General features: G+C 50.7%; 1 protein-coding gene across 1 annotated transcript in view; it reads right to left on the bottom strand.

Moving 5' to 3' along the window:
- The window catches only part of HIPK2 (homeodomain interacting protein kinase 2), a 150,431-nt gene that overhangs the window by 77,944 nt on the left and 52,015 nt on the right, over nt 1-20,472 (bottom strand). Inside the window, exon 2 of the mRNA XM_087820984.1 lies at nt 18,183-19,266. Within this exon, the coding sequence (XP_087677110.1) occupies nt 18,183-19,266 (1,084 nt within the window). The remainder of the gene's footprint in view (nt 1-18,182; nt 19,267-20,472) is intronic.

The raw sequence follows: 20,472 nt of genomic DNA, 5'->3' as shown, positions 1-20,472 counted from the left end.
TGTATGACTGGCTTATTACACTTACTATAATGTACCCAAGGTTCATCCATGTTGCAGTATTTCTTTCTTTTTTAAGGCTGGGTAATATTCCATTGTCTATATACATTGTTTATCATTCACCTGTCGATGGATACTTGGGGTGCTTCCACCTTTTGGTTACTGTGAACAGCGCTGCTATGAACAGGGGTGTACAAATATTGTTCTTAAACATGTTAAGTATGTAAATACTTTAAACATTTTAACAAGTCATGTCACTGATATAGCATCATTTCAGGACCTTAGCAGGGAATATTCTTGCTTTTGAATTAATGTCAGGGTTGGGAAAACTTAAGGAATGAGGGTAGGTCTTCTCCAGACCATCGTGGTTCCGGTCCGGGCGTGGCGACTTGGTGAGTGCCAAGAATGACCGTCGAAAAATTCAGGTTTAACTCTACTCAAAAAAGCCACATTTTGGCCCGGTCGGGTGTGGCTCAGCGGTTGAGAATTAACCTAGAATCCAGGAGATCGCGGTTTGATTCCCGGTCAGGGCACATGGCCAGGTTGCGGGCTTGATCCCCAGCAGGAGGCGTGCAAGAGGCAGCCGATCAATGACTCTCTCATCACTGATGTTTCTCTCTCTCTCCCACTCCCTTCCTCTCTCTGAAATCAATAAAGATATATATTTTTTAAAAAGCTACATTTTGGTTACCACTTTAAAAATAATGTTCTACAGTAAAACACACGTATTCTTTCAAAATCCAGACAAGCAGCTCTATGAGAGACAAGTGTACAAAAGGTCCCGAGTTAGAGCTGCTGCAACGGAAATGACTACAACCAAACGTTGGCTCTCACGAAAAGGCGGGTAATAATTCTAAACAGCCGGGGTGGTAGGAGGTCAAAAATAAAAATAAAAAATCAACAAGTATATAAAGATACAGGTTCTTCCCTTCTCTCCAGTAGGAGGGCACAAGAAGACCACCCGGCTATGAAACTGCTCCTTCAGGGGGCTACAGTTACCATCAGGCGAGTGAAAGAGGTGACACGCTCTGCTCTGCTCCAGGGGAAAATGCACCTGTAGTGAGTCGGGCACGTGCAATCGGAGAAAAGCGATCACGTGTTGTTGGTGTGAATGGGGCTCCCTAATTCAATCCCCACAACCAAGTGCACGCGTGAAATGGAACTCTGAAGTTCTCAGGCTGAAGGTGGACCCGGTGCAAGTGCATCTCCCTAAGGCTTTAACGTACGTTACCTATTCTCTTAGGAGAAAGAATTGGCCTGCTATACAATTTGGAGTGAAAGTATTTCCTATGAAATAGCCCAAAATTATTTTGACATAGCACCGTTTATACTTATTAGCTGAATCGATGAGGTGCCTAAGTGTGACAGGGGAGCTGCTCAGGAATGTTTCTCACCTAACAGGGACCTGCCCATCCCTGCCCGTCACCAGCTCCCAGCTGGTCCAAGGGTAAAGTCTGGCCCGACAGCTCATTGTGCGGCTCAGAACTCAAAGTTACCGCTTGACGTTGCTAGAGAAGAGTCAGGACTAATTGGAATCTGGGGATTTCTAAGTCTGAAATTAGAAAAAGAGGAAAAGAAAAGAGTCTGGAGAAATGAGAATGTCACCCTGAGACACAGAGCTTCCCCGACAGGGACAGGGACAGAGGGGGCCCAATGCCTGGTACCCGAGGATCAGAGAGCAGCAGAAACGACAGGTTTTCAGGGGACGGCAGAGCAAGTGCTTGGGGAGGAGCTGTGCCCAGAGGATCTCCAAAGACTGGAGAACGCCTGTTGGCCTGTCCTGCTGAAAGGAATGGAGACCACATCAGCCCAAGGCCCACTTGCTAGAGAACGCCTGCCTATGGTTAGTGTCATGAGCACTGGACACGGAGTCAGGGGAGCCGGCTGCAGTCCTGTATCTGGTTCCACACACTGCACAGGGGAGAAAGAGCAGGGCACAAAGCAGGCCCCCTGGGAATGCCCGGCCCCTGCCAACCAGGTGTCTGAACCTGGCCAATTTTGGCCACTTAGGCCTTTACACAGCTCCTTCCAGAACCTGGCCGAGGGCCTGAGCCTAGTGTGCACTGGACATAAATGTGTCAAACAGGCCCTGCACCAAAGGAGGTGGGATTAGATCATCACCAAGATCGCTTTCGGAGCCACACGGCTGGGATTCTGTGGGGAAGGGTCCCTTTGGACAAAAGGAAAACTGCCCTCCTTGGTATCACAGGCTAGTACTGGCGATATAGGTGGCTAGCTGAGAGCCCGGTTTACATGTCCTACAGTTCTGTAGTTTCTATTGTGCAAACATCTGGCTGTTGCTGATAAAACTGAGCATCCAATGACATTGCAGTTGACAGTAATTTGGCACGCGGACGAGCCCTTGACCATTACAATGAATAAAGGTCAGTGTTCACGTCTGTGGAGGGAGCGCCAGCGACACCCTCTTTTTATACAGTAAGACAACAATATGCGATGGAGCGCATGGGTCAAGACTTGCTTTGAGGGTTTGAGTTTATTTTCCCTCCTACTAGTAACGCGTAGCTTGGAATTATTTAAGCTCTGACCTGGCACCACCATATGGAACACAATTTATGTATGAGAAACAGGACTTAAATGAAAGCCCGGGTGCCAGGAGAGCTGGCCGGGGCTGGGACCCCCAGGTGCCAGGAGAGCTGGCTGGGGCTGGGACGGCTGGCTGGGCTCCTTCCTGGCTCTGTGTCCCTGGTGAGGCAGGTTCTCGGTTTTCACATGTGCAAGTGGGGCTGAAACAGGGCTGCTTTGATGATGAAAAGAAACGGTATACACAATCGTGCGCTATAAAGTACAAAATTATATTTATATATTAAAAACAAATAATGAATTAAGAACTGTGTTCCATGAGACAAATCCAGATGTTCTTAGAAACAGAAATATACTACGTGGTACTCTCTTCTTTCAGGGAAGGTACTCAACCTACCATAACCAGGTTGTATAAAAAGAGAAGTTTTTTTTAAAAAAAATTCTTATATTAAAAAATCAAATTTAAGAAAAGGGAAAGGTTTTTCAAGTACCAACATGCATAGCTACAAAGAGGTAATTAAAAAAAAAATCTAAAATACACCAGCGCTCAGTGAAATGACCGATGCTGGTGTAATTTCTAATTACCAAGCCCCTGAGACAGTACATTCTTTTCAGAAGAGACTTATAAATTTAGTAACGTTTGGAGCTCATTTCTTTGGCATCAACAACTACCTGGAACATAATATAGAACACCTGGAAGCAAACTCTAAAACCCTTTGTGTACCACAAATAGGTGTCCCAGAGTCCACGCACCAAATTAATGAACGTGGGCCACGGACAGGGCGCCTGGCCTCTCCGAGCGTCCAATTCACACCAACATCAGCATGGAGCTGGCCCTGCACCCCCTGCCCACTGTGTTTCCACATCCTGGACACACACAGCAATCCTATTAAGGTGTGCAGGGCGGGGCTCTCCCTGTGGTAGGGACTGTGGCCCGGACATTAAATGCAACTCTGCACTCTCTGTGAAACTGGGGATGGTGGCTGAGGGTGGGGGTGGGGGTGGGGTCAGAGCCACATGATAGGAATTGTACTTTTATAATTATCTTCCAACTGAGAAAATACAAAATGCCAACAAGCTATAGCAGCCAAGTAATGTTTTCAATATATCAATTACAAAAACAGCTATATACATCGGGAAAAATACAAGTTGTGTCCATATGTACCGAATGTAATTTAGTCTGCACACGCGACGTGGATGGAGCACACAGATTCTCCCACATTTGTGATGACTGCCCAGCCCAGGCAGGGAGGGGCTCACAGTTCTAAAAACCAGGAGTTAATGACTTGTTCAAGGTGAGTTAATGACATGTTCAAGGTCACATGTCCAGCCCGAGGCTAGAATCCAGGTCCTTTGGCTCCTGCGCCAATATTTTTTCATTACCTCTAACAAGTTTGGTTACCTGACTCCGCAGTCACGGCAGATTAGAACAGCGCATTGGAAGGCGGGGGGAAGGGGCTGGCACCCAGACAGCAGTGGGCAGAGGTGGCTGAACCCCGAGAGGACTAGAGGCCAACTAGTATGAGAAAATTTGAGAGCTTTGGAGGCAGAAAGACCCGGCTGTACCGCTTAGTGGTTACACGATCACCGGCAGTTTCCTTAACCTCTTTGAGCCATTTCCTCAGCTATCAAACGGAGATAATTTCTGGCTGCCAGAGTTCTGCACAATAGAGAGAGTGTATGTAATGTTCCTGGCCCATAATAGGCACTTAATAAATAAATGGCAGCTCCAGTTATTATTTTAAGAACGCAATGACTATAGATAGCAGGGGCCTTTTAACTCTGGAGCAAAGAGAATTGAACATCTAAACAGAACACACAAACGCATCTCTGTAGTTGGACACGTTTCATCACGCCCATGATGACAACCCCGAGGGGTGAAGAAGGAGCGTGTCTGGAAGTCAGACACACGTGGTTCGGATCCCGGCCGCACCGCCTACTAGCCTTGTGCCGCTCGGCAGCTGGTTTTCCGAGACTCAGGTTTCTCATCTACTAAGTGGGGATAATGACGGTTGTCACGAGGATTAAATGTGGCCCGTGGCCTTTAGCAGGAGCTTATGAAATGTCAGGGCCATCTCCCTTTGTCTTCTACTCTGAATCAGAAGGCTCTGGGTGTGATGGTCAGTTCTTGTTCGATTTCTGTCCAGAAAAATGACAACATTTAAAACATGGTCTTGAAATGGGTACATGTCATGACTGGGAAAACTCAAACACATAGGATATCCTTTATCTCCAGGATCGTGTGACACATACAAACATTAACAAAAACACCTGCGTTCATCAGAGTGCTGAGGTGCTGAATCAGTGCACAGGAGACACTCAATAGACGCTTGCTGTGGACTGAAGACGTGAAAGGAGCCATAACCCAACTAACCCCCCAAATGAGCAACTTCTATGTGCTTAAGGAGTGTGGCCTTTCCTTGAAACATTTCTAAACTGAGAAAAAATCTGGAATTGAAAAAGCAGGAACATACTTTCCCCCTATTTAATAAATAACCCTGAATGGTTTAGTCTAAGAGCACTGCGCACTACCTTTGGGTTTCTCAGGTGTCTCTTTTGACCCGGCTGAAACAGACTTTAATTTCGAGTTACCCGAAATTCATTTGATCTTCCTGACTCAGGAAACAAATAAATCCATTCCCCTACAACTCTCACACAGCCACGCTCCGCTCTCCCAGAGACACACGCTCTCACACGCTCCGCGAGCCACCACCTGTGTGACGAGTTGAGGCTCCGTCGCCTGGCCCCGTGAGAAACACCCCATCTCCACCACAGAGATAACTGCAGAGCTCCACAGGCGACCCCCCCAAGCAGGACCGCCTGCTGCCTCTGGAGCCCACGGGAACTCTGATCTGATGTACCCGGGTCTAAAGGGCCACGTGCCAGGGTTCAGTGGTCCGGACACGTCCACTGTGACCTGCTGGCTCAGTCATTCCCGCGCCTTCCAGTTCCGTCCATGGTCACTCAAGATCAGAGACAGACGGTGAAAAGCGAGAATGGGGGAGGCAGCGTCCGTTTCGGTTTGGTGGAAAGATGCTGGATGAGCAGAGAAGGTGACCGATGAGAGCCTGGTGGCGCAGGGCGGGGGGAGGCGGCAAAACTCCCAGCCAACCCTGGCCTGGGCGTCCCTAGTGGGGCGGGCGCAGGCCCCGGAGGGACTCCCTGCAAAACTGCTGAACGATGGCATCTACCTGCCTTGGGTGACAGGGACAACATAAAAAGTTCCAGGCTCACCCCACTTTCTACGGCCCCGCCCCGGCGGCCGGTTCGTCTCCTAGCCAGGGGCTCCTACGCGCACCCTGGCCCTGGCTGCGAGGCCGGCCATTCTGTCAAGAAAACAAAACACTTGTCTACAGCTCGGTGCATGGACTTCACTCACAAGCACTGTCTCCATGAAAACCCGATAAAAAAGTAATAAAAGTGAAATACGGCGCATTAATATTCATACTGTCTCCCACTGGCAGGCGCAGCGGGCGCTCCATCATTAGAGGCGGCGGCGGCCTGCGGCCGGTGCTCAGGCCCAGCGGCCCTCGCCATCCAAGTGCCACTGCAGCGGGCGGGGCCGGGGCCAGGGCGGAGGCCGAGACACAGCCTTGCGGCCTCCGAGAGGTCGGGAGCCGCCCTTCGTCCCCGGCTAGCGGGGTGGCCTTGGGGGTTCACCACGCCCCCTCGTCCTGGGGCCACCCCAACCAGAAATGGGGCAGATAGGCCGACCCAATGGCTGGACGTCAGTGCTCCAGGGAGAAAGGCTCCTGTGCTTGTGATGCGGAGAGGGACAGAGGTGAGCTTGAGGACAGACATTAAGAAGTTTTCCAAGAGGCCAGAGGAAAGCGAAGGACCAGAACACACCAGGGCTGTGCTGCTGAACAATGTACAGGACAAACAGCTGGTCACAAGCTTCCAGGAGGCCACAGAACACACCCCCGAGAGGAAAATCACAAATAGTCACGAATTACACCCTGCAAGAAATGTTCTGGACAAATGACCCCAAATCATGACTGGGAAATAAAATGGCTACAAATACAGAGTTTAAGGAAATCTTGTCTCACTTAACACAGTTTAACTTTGATCACAGTGGCTGCTAATTTCCCTCACGTTTGGATTCCTTGGGGTGCACTGCCTTGCTCATGACAGGTGTCCATACATGTGTCCTGAGTGAAGGGGGAGAGAGGAGTACTAACGAATCAGGATTAGGGGACGAGCAGACGTCCTGTGGATGTTTAAGAGCTGGGAGAACCGGCCAGAGGGGAGAGTGCGCTGCAGGCCCACAGGCGCCAAGGCAAGGAACAGGCACCTGGAAAGCCACGGTCATGTAAAGTTTGTTGACCTTGGGCTGGTTTTGTTGATAATAGGGGGAAAAAGCCAATTCGCAAATACACATGTGGCAATATGCAAATTTTTCTCATCCAAAGGCCTGTGGGGATCAAGTGTAATTGTCTATGTGGCAATCCAGGGGTGGAGGAAGGGAAACGCAGAGTTAATTAGAGAAGATGGTTGATGAAAAAAAAAACCCCACCACCACCCGGGTACTTCCTCTAACCGGGGCTGCAAAGAAAGGGTGTGACACAGAGGGGCCCAGATGTAAGGGTGAAATGGGGGAGGGGAGAGTCAAACTTGAGATTGCAAGGAACACTCGGCCTCTCCCAGGAGGTGACACTCTACAGGTGACATACTTTCACAGCATTTTCCTCTTCGGAGAGGTTAATGTTTCTGTGCATTTCCATGGGCCAGGCACTGCATGTGTGAATTTCATTTGATCTTCATGTTTTTATAAGACAGTGTGATTACCTCTGATGTAGGGATCAGAAAGGTCAAGTAACTTGCCCAAGAACACACAGTAAGTTGCTGAATTTTATTTCAGCTTTGCCAACTCTGATAACAACTATACCATAAACTTTAGGAATATTAAAATAATATAAACAAAGGTCTCCCCCACCCCCTCCAAGATTAGTCTCCCTTATAAGACATAGAGACAGAGGGCAGGCAGGAGGAGGGGGAGAGCACATTTTGCCACTGAGGCAGCTGGCCGGGCTCTGGGAACTCCTGGCTCATTGCACACACTGCACCTATTCTTCAGGTGTTATCATGCTCGTCAGAGCAACACAACCTTCACTTTTACATACCTGGGGCCTCAGAGAAAGTGAGGATAAAGCTGGTCCTTTCTTCCCAAATCCAGGGAAAAATTACGTTAGAATTTTAGCCTAGCACCAGGAAAGTATAAATCATCCTAAAAATTTTGCTTCTGTAGGGATTTTTAAGTCAGCTCCTATAGCTACTACACAAATACAGCTCTCAGAGCTACTCAAGCTCTAGCTGGCATTTTAAACAATTCTAGGTCCCATTACAAACAAAGCAAAAAGGGCCTCCCAACTCAGTGCCCAGGGAAATCTCATCCCATGCCAACTTCTCAGCCTGAAAAAGTTCTTTTTTCTTTGTAAAATTTATTGGGGTGAAATTCACATTTAAAGCAAACTATTCTGTGGCATTCGGTACCTTCGCATTGTTATGCAACCACCACCTGCATTTAGTCCCAAAACACTTCCCTCGCTCTGAATAAAATCCTTCCCCACTTGGCAATTCCACCCCATTCCTCCCTCTTCTCTGCCCACCAACTACCAATATGCATTTTATCTGCATGGATTCAGCTGTTCTGGATATTCCATATAAAGAGAATCATACAACACGTCACCTTTTGTGTCTGGCTTCTTTCGCTCAGCACGATGTTCTGAATGTACTACATTGTAGCATGTATCAGTACTTCATTCCTCTTTATGGCTGACTAATATTCCATTGTATGGACATACCACAATTTGTTAAATACTCATCCACTGATGGACATTTGAGCTGTTTCCATCTTTTGACTACTGCGAATAGTGCTGCTGTAAATGCACAAGTATCTGAGTCCGTTTTCAATTCTTTTGGGTATACGCCTATGAGTGGAATTGCTGGGTCATATGGTAATTTTATGTTTAACTTTTTGAGGAACCACTACACTACTGTTTTCCCACAGGTGGTTGCACCATTTTACATCCCCACCAGCGATGCATGAAGGTTCCTGAAAAAGTTCCTCTAAGCTAATTTATGAAGAAAAAAAAAATTCCTGAAATAATTTTCATTAATGCTGACCTTTGTGGCTCATAAAAAGCTTAGGGGGTTTATAGAATAGCTTCCCTTTCACAGGCCTTGTGAAATCTCTAATCCTCAAACCCCACCAACCATTGAGTATGGAGAATATGTTAACCACCAGAGAAGCACGGAGGACACTGACAATCCAGCTGGTTGCCTGGGACTAAAACCCAGGACACAATTACAAAAGCCCGTCAAATGCAAGGGAGCATAAAACACAGATCTTAAATGCAGCAAGGTCAAGAGCAGACGAGGGAGAGGGAGAGATGCATGGATAGCAGAGTGGCCAATACTGATGAACAGGGAAATGAAACCTGAGTGAGACCCTGAAGGGCGGTGTAATACGAAAAACAATGAAAAAGGCCACTGAGCCCGCAGCCCACCTCCATCAGAGCCAATGTCCTGCCTTAAGGACGAAGGTGCCCGACTCTGTCCATGCAGGGAGTATGTGGGCAGCAGGGAGACACGAAGAGCCAGAATCCCCCACCTCTCTCGCCATCCCAAGGCCCCATCTCATTTCCCGAGGGCTGCGGGGGGCACGTCTCCTGCAGAAGCTCCCCTCCCTCCTGCTACGAAAGGCAATGTTGTCATGTTTCCTCAGAAATGTTCAATTTCTGTGGCAAAACACATGCAGCAATTCTCACGCTGTGCAGGGAAAATGGAAAGCATTTAAGTGTGGTGAGTCCTGCTCGACGGAAAGCAGGACCCATGAATATGCACAGGCCTCTCCCGCTCCCGCACCTGGAGAGCACGCCCGAGCCGGGCTGGGATGCACCCCTTCCTCAGGGAGCGGTCGGCTCTGCGCACAGCTGTTATCCCGGAGCAGCTCGGCTCGGGCACAGGGCAGAGCGCAGGGCAGGGCCTGGGCGGGCAGGATGCGCCCATCACGGGGCCCCCTGCGCCACGTGCCCGGTGGGCCTTCCCAGCACGACAGCCTGCAGCCCCCGAGCTTCAGTGAGCTTATGAACCGACTGCTCTCCCCCGGCACGGCAGTCACCCGCATCCATCCCGTTTACGTTTTTAGGGGTAAGCTCTTGGGGTCAAGGAGAACGGGCGCCTGAATCCGTCATGGCCGCAGCCCGAGGGCGATGCGTGTGCGCACTGTGGCTGTGCACCCACCGTGGCTGTGCACCCACTGTGGCTGTGCACCCACACGGCCAGGGCTCGCCGGGCCTCGTTCGCTTCAGAGGCGGTGCAAGCACAGTGCTGTCCAGCACGTCAAGGACATCATGTTTCTCTTCCGCCGGGACAGGGAGGGAGCAACATGCAAAACTGAGTAGTACGCAAATCCGGTATCCGTGCAGAAGCAGCACAGGACTCCCAAGAGGAGGGGGGACGAATCATGACTCAGGCGCTCTCCAGGGGACAGGATACCCTCCATATGAGGGTGGGAGGGCAGGAGGACAGATGGGTGACTGCTTAGATCAACCACATTCCTGGGCCTGTCCAGATGGGATTTCACCTCAGCCCAGGGTCCTCAATGTCCCCAGCTTTCCTCTGGGGGACAGAGGTCTCCTGGGCAGAGTGGGACACACAGGCTGCACTCCTGGCAAGTGGGCGATTCCCGGCAAGGCACTGAGCACACAGCGAGATGCTGTGGGATGTACCCTCAGAATTACGGTGATAGTCACGTAAAGCCATGTTCCTGGAACACTCAGAAGGTGTCACCATAGTAACCAAAGGCCCGGGCAAATACAAACTGTGCTTAGTTCACATAGGGGGTTATGCACCCAACTTTCTAAATAGCTATTTCTCGTGGGTGAGTATGCATTTGATCTCTGAAACCTGCATTGCTACAGTTAAACCTCCCACCCACGTGGGCCTATAAATGATCTTTCTTAATTTGTTTCTCACGTGAGATTTTCTAGACATTCCCCTTCACCTCTGCTAATTTCTTTGGTGCTTTTCTCCCAAAGGGCTGTGCCCACAGGGCCGTTCTCTCCGAAGAAGCCGCCGCACCTTCCCCCAAAGCGGGGGTGGTGTCCCTGGGGAGTCTGCAGCGTCACACACGTGGTAGGTGTGTGACATCACTTGCGGAACACGGCGGATAAAACAAAGCAGTGAGGCGAAGACATGTGCCTTCTACACAAACCATGACACGAGATACACGTAAAAAGTTGGGAAAAATGTTACTGGCGCATTTCTCAGAGGAAAATGTACCTCCAACTTTACTGTCTCTGTCAACGCCGGCAGCAACCTCACTTTGATCTGCATGGCCCCGAACTGGGAGCCACACAAGAACACATTTCTCGCAGGGGCAGCCGACATATGACAGTAAAGCAATGGACTGGCGATGTTCAGAAAGCTGGAATTCCGCTTCACGGAGTCCCCCGGTGTCTAAGTTTGGCGTTGTCTGGGGACATCTCATCTACTGCTGATGTGTCCACCTGGATCGGCTTGGGACAGCCTTGGGAATACAAACGGGTGGAGGGGAGAGAAGAAAGAATAAAAGCCAGACATAGAAAAGAGGGGCCGGCAGGCCACGGTAAGAAATGATAATATATTTATAGTCCCCGCTAGTTATATGACGCGAAACACGTGCTTCAGACTCACACAGACCTTCGCGGTTCCCAAGGTCCTGGCGTTGAAGGTGATCTCACCCAGTGAGCTGAGGAAATGGCACCTTTGGGACGTTCGAAGGCGCATCCCAAGTCACACAGCTGGCGATGCTGAGACCCAGGCCTCAGTCTCCACGTCCCTTCTCTGGACTAAGCTGGTGGCGGCCAGTCATTCCAGCTCACGGTAAAACCGATTGCTGACCGCAGCCCTGGTTCTTTCACAGGGTCTAAGAGCCAGACCCCAGCCCCAGGAAGTGCAGGATTTCCGTGGAAATCATATGGATGAACGAGTGACTAACAAGATTACACGAAGTCCAAATATGTTGAAGAAATCACTTCTGGTTGTGGCAATGTGGGCACTTGAGTGGCATAGGGCTGGGCTTGGGGGGCTGAGTGGACCAAGGGTGGGGGAGGCATCCTAAGCCAAGGAGCAGAGTGGGCTGGGTGCTGAGGCCACGTGGGGTGAGGGGAAGGCTGGGACCTGCAGAACAGGACTTTGAACTCCAGGTTAGGACAGGGATGTGGGAGCCAGGACAGGGACAGAGGAAGGAGCACAGAGTCAAGGGAGGGGCTTCAGGGAGTGTCTCCTGAGACGGAAGAGGGAACATTTAAGAGCAAGGATGTGCAGTCTCAAGGCTCCCTGGAATGAATGCAGTGAGCGCAGCCTGCGTAGCGTGATGGGCGGGGTGGGTGGCAAGGCCACAGGGGTGAGGCGGCCATGAGCTCAGATCTGCAAAGGAGAGTCACAGAACGCCCGCGTCTTACGCTGGCTGCTCTGATCAGCAGAGGACAGAGTGAGTGACATTCACATGCTGAGGACCGTCTTCCTTCTTTTAAGGAAACAAGTGAGAAGCTCCTATCAGTGAGGAGGGAAAGGGAGGAAGGTGGCCCTGTGCCCAGCATGTGGCTTTGGGCCACAGCCCAGTTATTGGGATGCACGGCCTAGGTTGTTCTGCTGGGAACCGGCTTCATCAGGCCTGGGATGGCTGCGGGGGCAGGGGCCCCCTCCATGGCCCGCTACTTAGAACATACACAATATACCCCCGTGCACCCAAAATAACGCATTCCTGCAAACCAGCTACTTCTCTGTGATAACCACGAAAAGCCCCTCAGACGGGAGGCTTGCTGCAGGGAAAGGCTGGTTTCAGAAAAAGGATTTTAGGGAGAACCATCTTGTCTCCCACATGAGTGCGCTGGCCGTGGCCGGAATAACCTAAGAGCCAAGGGCAGGGCCTTGCAGGCACAAAAAGGCTGGCGGGCCAGATTCCACAGACTTAATTCCCTTCCTGGACTCCCGAAGTCCTGGCATACCAGCGGCCGCAGTTCGTCACAGCTCTGCTTCTCGTGGTCGCTGTCCCTAACTTCTGGAGGACAAGTCCGTGACCTACACAATGAAACAGCACATAAAATAAAGCAACTGCCTGATAGCAGGGCTTCCGCCGTGGGCAGCTGTTGACTCCCCAGACTGGTTTTCTTTGGTTCCCCTGCCGGGCTGCTTCCAGAAATGATTGTTACCCTGCTGGCTATCCTGTTACAGGATGAACAAAGATATCTCTTTTACCCAAATGCAACACAACAAACAAAAACAGGAAGAAAAACTAGGCAAGATAAGGTTGAAGGGTTTCATATGATCAACAGTTTCCTTAGAGGTCTTTAGGGGTACACAGATTTCAAATTAAAAAAAAAATTTTTTTAATTTAATTTTTTCAAGATAAGAACACCGTGGATTTATTTTTTAAAAATATGTTTTTATTGACTTTAGAGAGAGAGGAAGGGAGAAGGAAAGAGGGAGAGAGAAACATCGATTGGCTGCCTCCTGTATTCACCCCACCCAGGGTCTGAGCCTGCAACCTGGGAACCGAACCAGCGACCTTTTGGTGCGCAGGCAACGCTCCTACCAACTGAGCCACACTGGCCAGGGCTAACTTAATTTTCTGATGTAAGTTTTATGAGTTTCGGGCGATGCAGAGGTTTGTGGTAGCACAGCCACGATCAGGACACAGAGCAGTCCCCTCTCCCCAAGATCACCCGGCTGCCGCTCAGGGTGAACGTTTGACTTTCCCGAGAGAGAACACCTGACTTGGTGCCAGGTCTATTTATATTCTGGGGGTTCTCACTCATTTTTACTTGCCAATATAGGTTCTAATTTATGAAGAGGAGAGGACTCCTTCCCCAGAGGTCGCCAGATGACAAAGAAGTGGCAGCAACCGTCTGTACCTCATGTTCTGGCCAAAACCCTCTTTATGGTCAATATTTACATAAATAAGGCTGTGACCCGGAGAGTACACTTCCCCAGCCACATGAATCAGGACCGGGAGGGGATCCAAATACGGGGAGCTTATGGGCCAGTCTACCTGCTGTCTCCAAATGTGCACGCCCAGCACACCCACACCAGCACAAACATCACATATACAACACACTCAACACACACTTAACACACCCATGCCACACACACAAACACATCACACAAAATACACACCAACACACATGAACACCAACACACACCCATGCCACACACATACCAACACACTCATACATCATATATAAAATACACACCAACACACACCCATGCCACACCCCCCCACCCCCCCACACACACGCTGCTTTCAGGGGAGTCTTGGCAGAGGGCCTTCAGTATCACTCTGTCCTGGCTCGACTCTTCAGATGTGGAGAGATGGGGACACGGGAAGTCATGGCCGGTGTCAGACGCAGTGTACCTCCAGGAGGCTTCCAGGGCACGGTCTCCCCCTCTCCTGAGACCTCTGTGCCCGACGCAGAGAGTGCAGACTTCACAGCTCAACTCCACGTGTGCCAGCTGCTACAGGACGGTGACACCCAGGCCCTCAAGTCAAAAAGTGTGCACCTGCCTTTCTCCCCACATCGCTCCCCCAACCCAGGGAAGACAGGTCACTCTCCTAGATGTTAACCCCTTCACTGCTGGGCCGGACCTGGTCCCTTCCTGACACTGGAGGAAACCCACTGAGCACAGTCCAGACATGCGGGCCCTCCTTAACAAAGCACCTACTGAACGTGAAGCACAGTGCTGGGCCTGCACGCGGCTAGAGAGATGAAAAAGAAATGAAGCACGACCCCAAGAAGCTCGGGGACGCTGGGGTGTTGACAGCTAATGATGATACCAGGCCAAATAAAAGAAAAGGTAAACCAGAGGCTGTGCAAGGAGCCCGGGGAAGCGCGATGGTTGTTAATGGTACAGAAGCTGTGTGTCAGGCAAGGCGCACACGGGTGAGTCACACACACGTGCCTGGCTCCCTGAGTCCTTATAACAACCCTAGGAACCGCTGTTCTAGGGGTTGTTTCTCTTATAAGAGAAAAGAACAAAGAGCCTCAGAGAGGTTTGAGAACTTGCCTAATAAAGTCACACAGCTATATAGCAACCGATGTGGAATTCAAACCCAGGCCCTCTGCCACATACAGTGATGGTGATAAGACTAATAACAGTGATAACAGGAGTAGTAAAAATCATTTACTGAGCACGTACTGTGTGCCAGGCACAGGGGGAGCAGTGCATGGTCAGCCCCTTTCTCTGCAGGAGATCTTTGTTCGTTCAGCTCATAAGTATAGAGACAAGGTTACAGGGCACAAGTCTAGCGTGTCCATGAAGTCTCGAAAACAGAAGAGCAGGTAAGAGGTCAGAGGCCCGGATGAGGGCAATGTCTCCACACCCTCAAGGTTCCTAGTCAAGGCAACCCCTGCTCCGTGCTGGAGAGTCATGTCTAATCTTCTGTAAAGGGAAAGTGGGAATGACAGATGCCAGATGCTGGCTGATTTCAGGGACCATATCTGTGAAATGCCAAGTCAGCTGTCTTTAGGTTGTAAATTGAAATCTCACAGGTGGAAAGATGGGAATGAACATTTTTGGTGAGATGTGTGTGCTCCCCAAGAGGCTGATGGTGGGGGTGCACAGGAACTACGGTCCTGAGACGCCAGGTGCCATATGCCCGAAGTTTTGGTGAACAGAAGAAGGACTTGTATGAAACATGTGAGGGTTTCTGGTGTGTGACAGTGTGAGCTGAGCTGTAAACATATGAGGCCACTGGGATCATTCATTCATTCATTCATTCGGCCAGTTAGTCTTTCCCTCATTCCACAGAGGAGCCATGGGAAATGGTATCTACAACATCTCTTGAGCACAAACACAGGAAACAAGGACCAGGAGTTCACCTCCACCTCCCTCCACTGTTTCTGACAAACTACTACTTCAGGCCCTCAGGCACCTCCCCTGCTCGGGTTTCCTCTCAGGGCCCAGCCTATCTCCCACCTCCCGCCTCTCGCGGGCAGGCCAGCCAGATTAAAAAGGAGGGTAGGTGAGGGCAAGATTCAGTATTGTTAGCTTTTAGGTCAGATCCCCACCTCCTGAAAAACCAAAGTTCAACTCTGAATTCTGAGCCTCTAGCCCTTAAATTTGCCCCAAATGGCCTTTCCCCTTTATTCCCTTTCCATCTGTGGATGCCGCACATGTAATTGGTGGAGAAGACAGAGATGGATGCCTGGGCCCAGTGCTGAAGCATAACAAGCGGAAGAATATACCATGTTCATGGATTGGAAGAATTAACATCATTAAAATGTCCATACTACCCAAAGCAATCTACAGAGTCAATGTAATTCCAAGGTGAGCTGACAAACAGGATTCCCTACAACTCCAATCCTTAGGGTAAAAACATCTGGAAGGTGACACCATTAAGAAAATCCCTTTCTCCCCTGAGCAGTGTTTCTCAAACAGTGGGTCTAAGCAAGGCCATCTCACCTCCAATTCCATGCATGTGCATGCGCGCGTGTGTGTACATGGGGTGCGTGCATATGTGCGTGTGTGTGTGTGAGTGTGCATGTATGTGTGCATGCAAGGAGACTTTCTTAGGGGACACTCTCTGGAGATTCTGGTGCCTGGGTGTGGGGCAGGACCTTGGCAGAAATCTGTTTTTAACAAGCTCTCCAGGTGATTCTATGCATAATAAAGCTTGAGCACCAGGGTGATGACACTGAACTCTGTAACTGACCTTCAAGTTGGAAGGGCACACCCATACACCAGACTTAAAAAACTAAAACGGCACCTGCTTCCTGAAAAGCACACAAACAGGCTTCCTGTCAGAATACCTACAGCAAGATGCCCCAACCTCGGCCAAGCAAATGCCTAACAGGTAGGGAAATAGTTCACTCCGCCTACCCCCACCTACCTGTCCATGTACCCCAGGCTGCGACAGGATCATCTCTTTACATCACTGTTTCCACATCACTAGGCAGGGACGAGACTCTTAACACCATCCCATTTAAAACAGGGAGGGACATGTAAGTGTTCTCCCCTTTGAAAGTGAGAGGTCCCGGGGGAAATGCACCCAGCTCAGATGCAGGGGACCCTGGGAGACCAAGCCCTGTGTCTGTGTGGGTCCACAGCATAAGGACACCTCTACCCCAGGCACATTCTCTTACGATGTAGCTGAAAGCGTCTTCCTTCTTGGATTAACAATGGACAACTGAAGCGCCCACCTCGCCCCATCCCCTGTCCCATAAGAAGCATGGCAGTCGGGAAAATCAACTTGATAACCGTGGCCTGGACTTGGCTGTCCCGCACAGCCAGGTCTGACACAGACAGAGCTGGAGACTGTCCCGAATCACCCGATTGCTCTGGGTGGCAGCAAGCTACTCCGGGGTTCAGAGGAGGCCCGAGGCATGGGGAGGAACAGGATGCGGTGACCGATTCAGAGACGAAGCATCCTTTCAAGCAGGAAGGCTGGGCTGGCTCTCAGGCTGACTGTGTCCTTGAAACCAGAGCTGGACATGATGGGGTATGGGGGGACCATGAGGACTTTTTTTGGCCAAAGAGACCATAAGGGAGAGCTTATTCTCCTCAGACTGTCAGGCAACAGTCATTTAAGGGTTAAAGGCGGGGGGGGGGTATTGCGCCCAGAGGGAGGGTCTTGGGAGGGAAGCGGGACAGAGAGAGGACAGCTAAGGAGAGCCCTGGGAGTGTCAGCAAGCAAGCCTTCACCACCCTTGAGATGTTCCTCCTGCCCCCTCAGATTTCCTGAGTGGGGGGTCCTGGGTACCAGGACACCGGGGGCAGATATAAAAGCAAAGTAAAACTGAGCGCCCATCTTCTGGGACGGGGGCGGGAAGTGTCACCTGGGCACAGGGTGAGAAGACGAGAGGCTTGAGGATCCCAAAGTCAACTTATCGGTTCACCAAGTTCGGCTCTCAGTGTGCGCTGCCTTGTAAGTGGAGTTTTAAGAAGTCTTTTTCCAGGTTGCCACGCTCGATTTTCAGTAACTCAAATAAAGCGAGTATCTGTTCACTCAACAGCAGCTCAGGGTGACGAAGTGGGAAAAGCCCGCCCCTCTTGCCTCTGCCTCCTTCACCCGCAGCTCGGGCCACGGCCTGGAGGCAGCGGCCCAGGGAACGCCCCCTTCCCCGGAGCACCACGTCTCGCCCTGCTCCCCTCTGCCGGCCCCACGGTTAAGGATATGGTTGCAACCTCAGTCTGGTACTTAAGACGCCAGCAGGCCTGTCCTAACCGATCCTTTCAATCACAGCTCCCACTCCCCACAGATCCTCTGTGCTGGCCAGGCCGAGGTCCTCCTCGTCTCCTATGGGAGTCCTGTGCGTTTTTGCCACAGCGACTTCAGTAGTGCGTGTGCCCCTCTCTCCTCGGCCCGTGTCTGGATCCCCGAGGACCGAACCCCCTGCTCTGCTTCTGCTCTCTGCCCCGGCCCCCAGGGGTCCCTTCCAACTCTGAACACGTGCACCAAGACCCTCACTGGCTCCCTTCTTACACGGCTTCTACTCGCCATTCCCAAGTGCGCACATCCTCATTTCCCGACTAAATTCCAATCACTGGGAGGCAGCAACTGCAGGCACGGAATGGCCCCCCCGACGGTGACTGACCGCACATTCTCTGTGGATGCCATCAGGCAGCCAGCATCTCCCGTCTCGGCGCCAACGTCTTACCTGTAATACCTGGACTGCAAGTAGGTGGAACACACAGCCTTGGACACGTGACTGGCTGAACCGAAGTCGATGACCTTCACTCTGTACGGCTGTCTGGACGGATCCACCAGCATGATGTTCTCTGGTTTGAGGTCGGCGTGGATAAGACCCAGGCTCTTTAGTTTCATCAGGGCTGTGGCGACCTGCTGGAGGACGGGGCGGATGTACTTGAGGGGCAACGGGCTGAACTTGTTCTGCTTCAGAAAGTCATAGAGGTTCTGCTCCAGCATCTCGAAGACCAGGCACGTGTGATTCTTGTGCTGGAAGCACTCGTAGGCCCGGACAAAGTTGTAGTCGTCAGCGCTCTCCGTGCTCAGGCGGGCCAGGATGCTCACCTCGATCTGACCTTGGCGGGCGTACGACGGGTGGTTCTTGAGGATCTTGATGGCCACGATTTCATTGGTGCCCCTTTTCCAGCACTTGACGACTTGCCCGAACGTCCCTCGGCCCAGGAACTCTAAAACCTCGTAGGTGTTGGTCATGGAGCACAGCACCTCATGCTGGACGAGCTGGTAATCACCTTCGCTGTTGGAGCCACTGTTTTTAGAGGTGGCAGTCGAGGTGGTGGCAGTGGCTACAGTGGCCCCGCTGGCATTGTTCTGAATCATGGGTGGATGCTCTTCGATGATCTGCACGCTGCTCGTGTTCTCAATCTCCTCACTCTTGCGCTTGAGTCCGCATTTTTGGTAGGTATCAAGAAGGCTCACAGTGCTGCGACGCATCAGGTTATGTGGTCCGCCGAGGACCTGCCCAGTGACAGAAGTGCTGCTTGCTGATGTGACGACAATGTGCCCGGCGCTTCCCGGGAAGATGATGGTCTGCTCGTAAGGTAGGCTGGGGTTCGGGATCGGCAAGGAGGTGCTGACGGTTGTGGTGGCTGGCTGAGACGGTGGCCCGTGCTTGCTCTGGCTATACACTTTGCTGTGGGAGCCGTACCCAGTCATGTCCCAGTTGGAACTCGGCTCTACTTTCAATTTCTTCACACTACAGAAGGCACTTGATTGAAGGGTGTGAGGGGAGAAAACTTGCACATGTGAGGCCATACCTACAAGAAAAAGAGAGGGAAGAATGAATATGTTAGTCGCCACGGCATGAATAAACTCAGCGGATGCATTTTAGCTCAGGCCGGTGGCTGGGGGACTCCAGAATATTTGCCTCCCACTTAAGCAAGGTTGGAAAAGTGAATCTATGCCACCCAGAAGCACATTCTGGTTGCTCAGTGTGTGAGGCCAAGCAGCTCGGTGCTCCCCCTGCACCATCGGGGGGGGGAGGCTTGTAGAGTCAGGAATAAATTTAAGACTGAGATACAGAATTGGGATGTCAGGACTTTATTTATGTTTTAGAAATAATGTTTGTGACAGAAACATTAATTTCCTCCTCAATCTGCACTGGGTCGCAATCCCGCTAAAACTGAAGACTGTACCAGGTGGCCCGGGTAACTGCTATGTAATTGTTATATATGTTGTCCCGCATGGTCAGCTACTTCTTGTCACAGACTCTGACCGTCTGGTTCAGTTGCTGGAAGAAACATCTTCCCAAATAGGTACAATCACGGAGCCACTCATGATCTGCTAGCTTCTGGGTGACCCATAATTACCCGTTGAGTCTTGTTCTTAAATTACTCTTAAATGAACTCTGTAGGGCTGGGTAGGTAAGCAGCTGGGCTGACGTTTTCATTTAGATAGTCTAAAACATTATGTCAGCCTTTTGGGGGAAGTAGGTAGTACAATTCATGATTTTTATTCAACTAACTTTTTCTGTGAAATGCATATATCAAGAAATTAATGCACCTAGAAAGTATTATTTTATGCCAACGCCTCACCCACAATTTAGATAACCTCGGGAATCTATAAGAGCATAACTCTGGAACAGTTGTGCAATTTATAATTACGGTGATACCAGAAATAAAAAAAATTCATAGAAAATGTATTAGGGAAAATACGACAATGTGAGGCCAAGGTAGACACACACAGTGCCCATCTCAAGCTGCAGGTCATGAACTCCTCTCAGAGGAGCACAGGGAAAGCGGCTCCCGTGAAGCACCGCTGTGTAGCCACCCTACTGTCCGACGCTCGGACCCCCTCGCATCCCCCAAAGTGGTATTTAACATTTTCACCCCCATCCCCAGCTCCATCGCCCATCACCCCAGCCCACCCTCTCTCAGCAGGCCGCCCGCCACCTTCCACTTTGTCCAGAAGCCGAAATCAGCAGTTTGTTGTTGTTGTTTTTTTAAATGTATCTTTATTGATTT

The sequence above is a fragment of the Miniopterus natalensis genome, chromosome 10, assembly GCF_054644295.1.
Source record: "Miniopterus natalensis isolate mMinNat1 chromosome 10, mMinNat1.hap1, whole genome shotgun sequence".
NCBI lineage: Eukaryota > Metazoa > Chordata > Mammalia > Chiroptera > Miniopteridae > Miniopterus > Miniopterus natalensis.
This window is presented reverse-complemented; position numbering and strand designations above follow the sequence as displayed.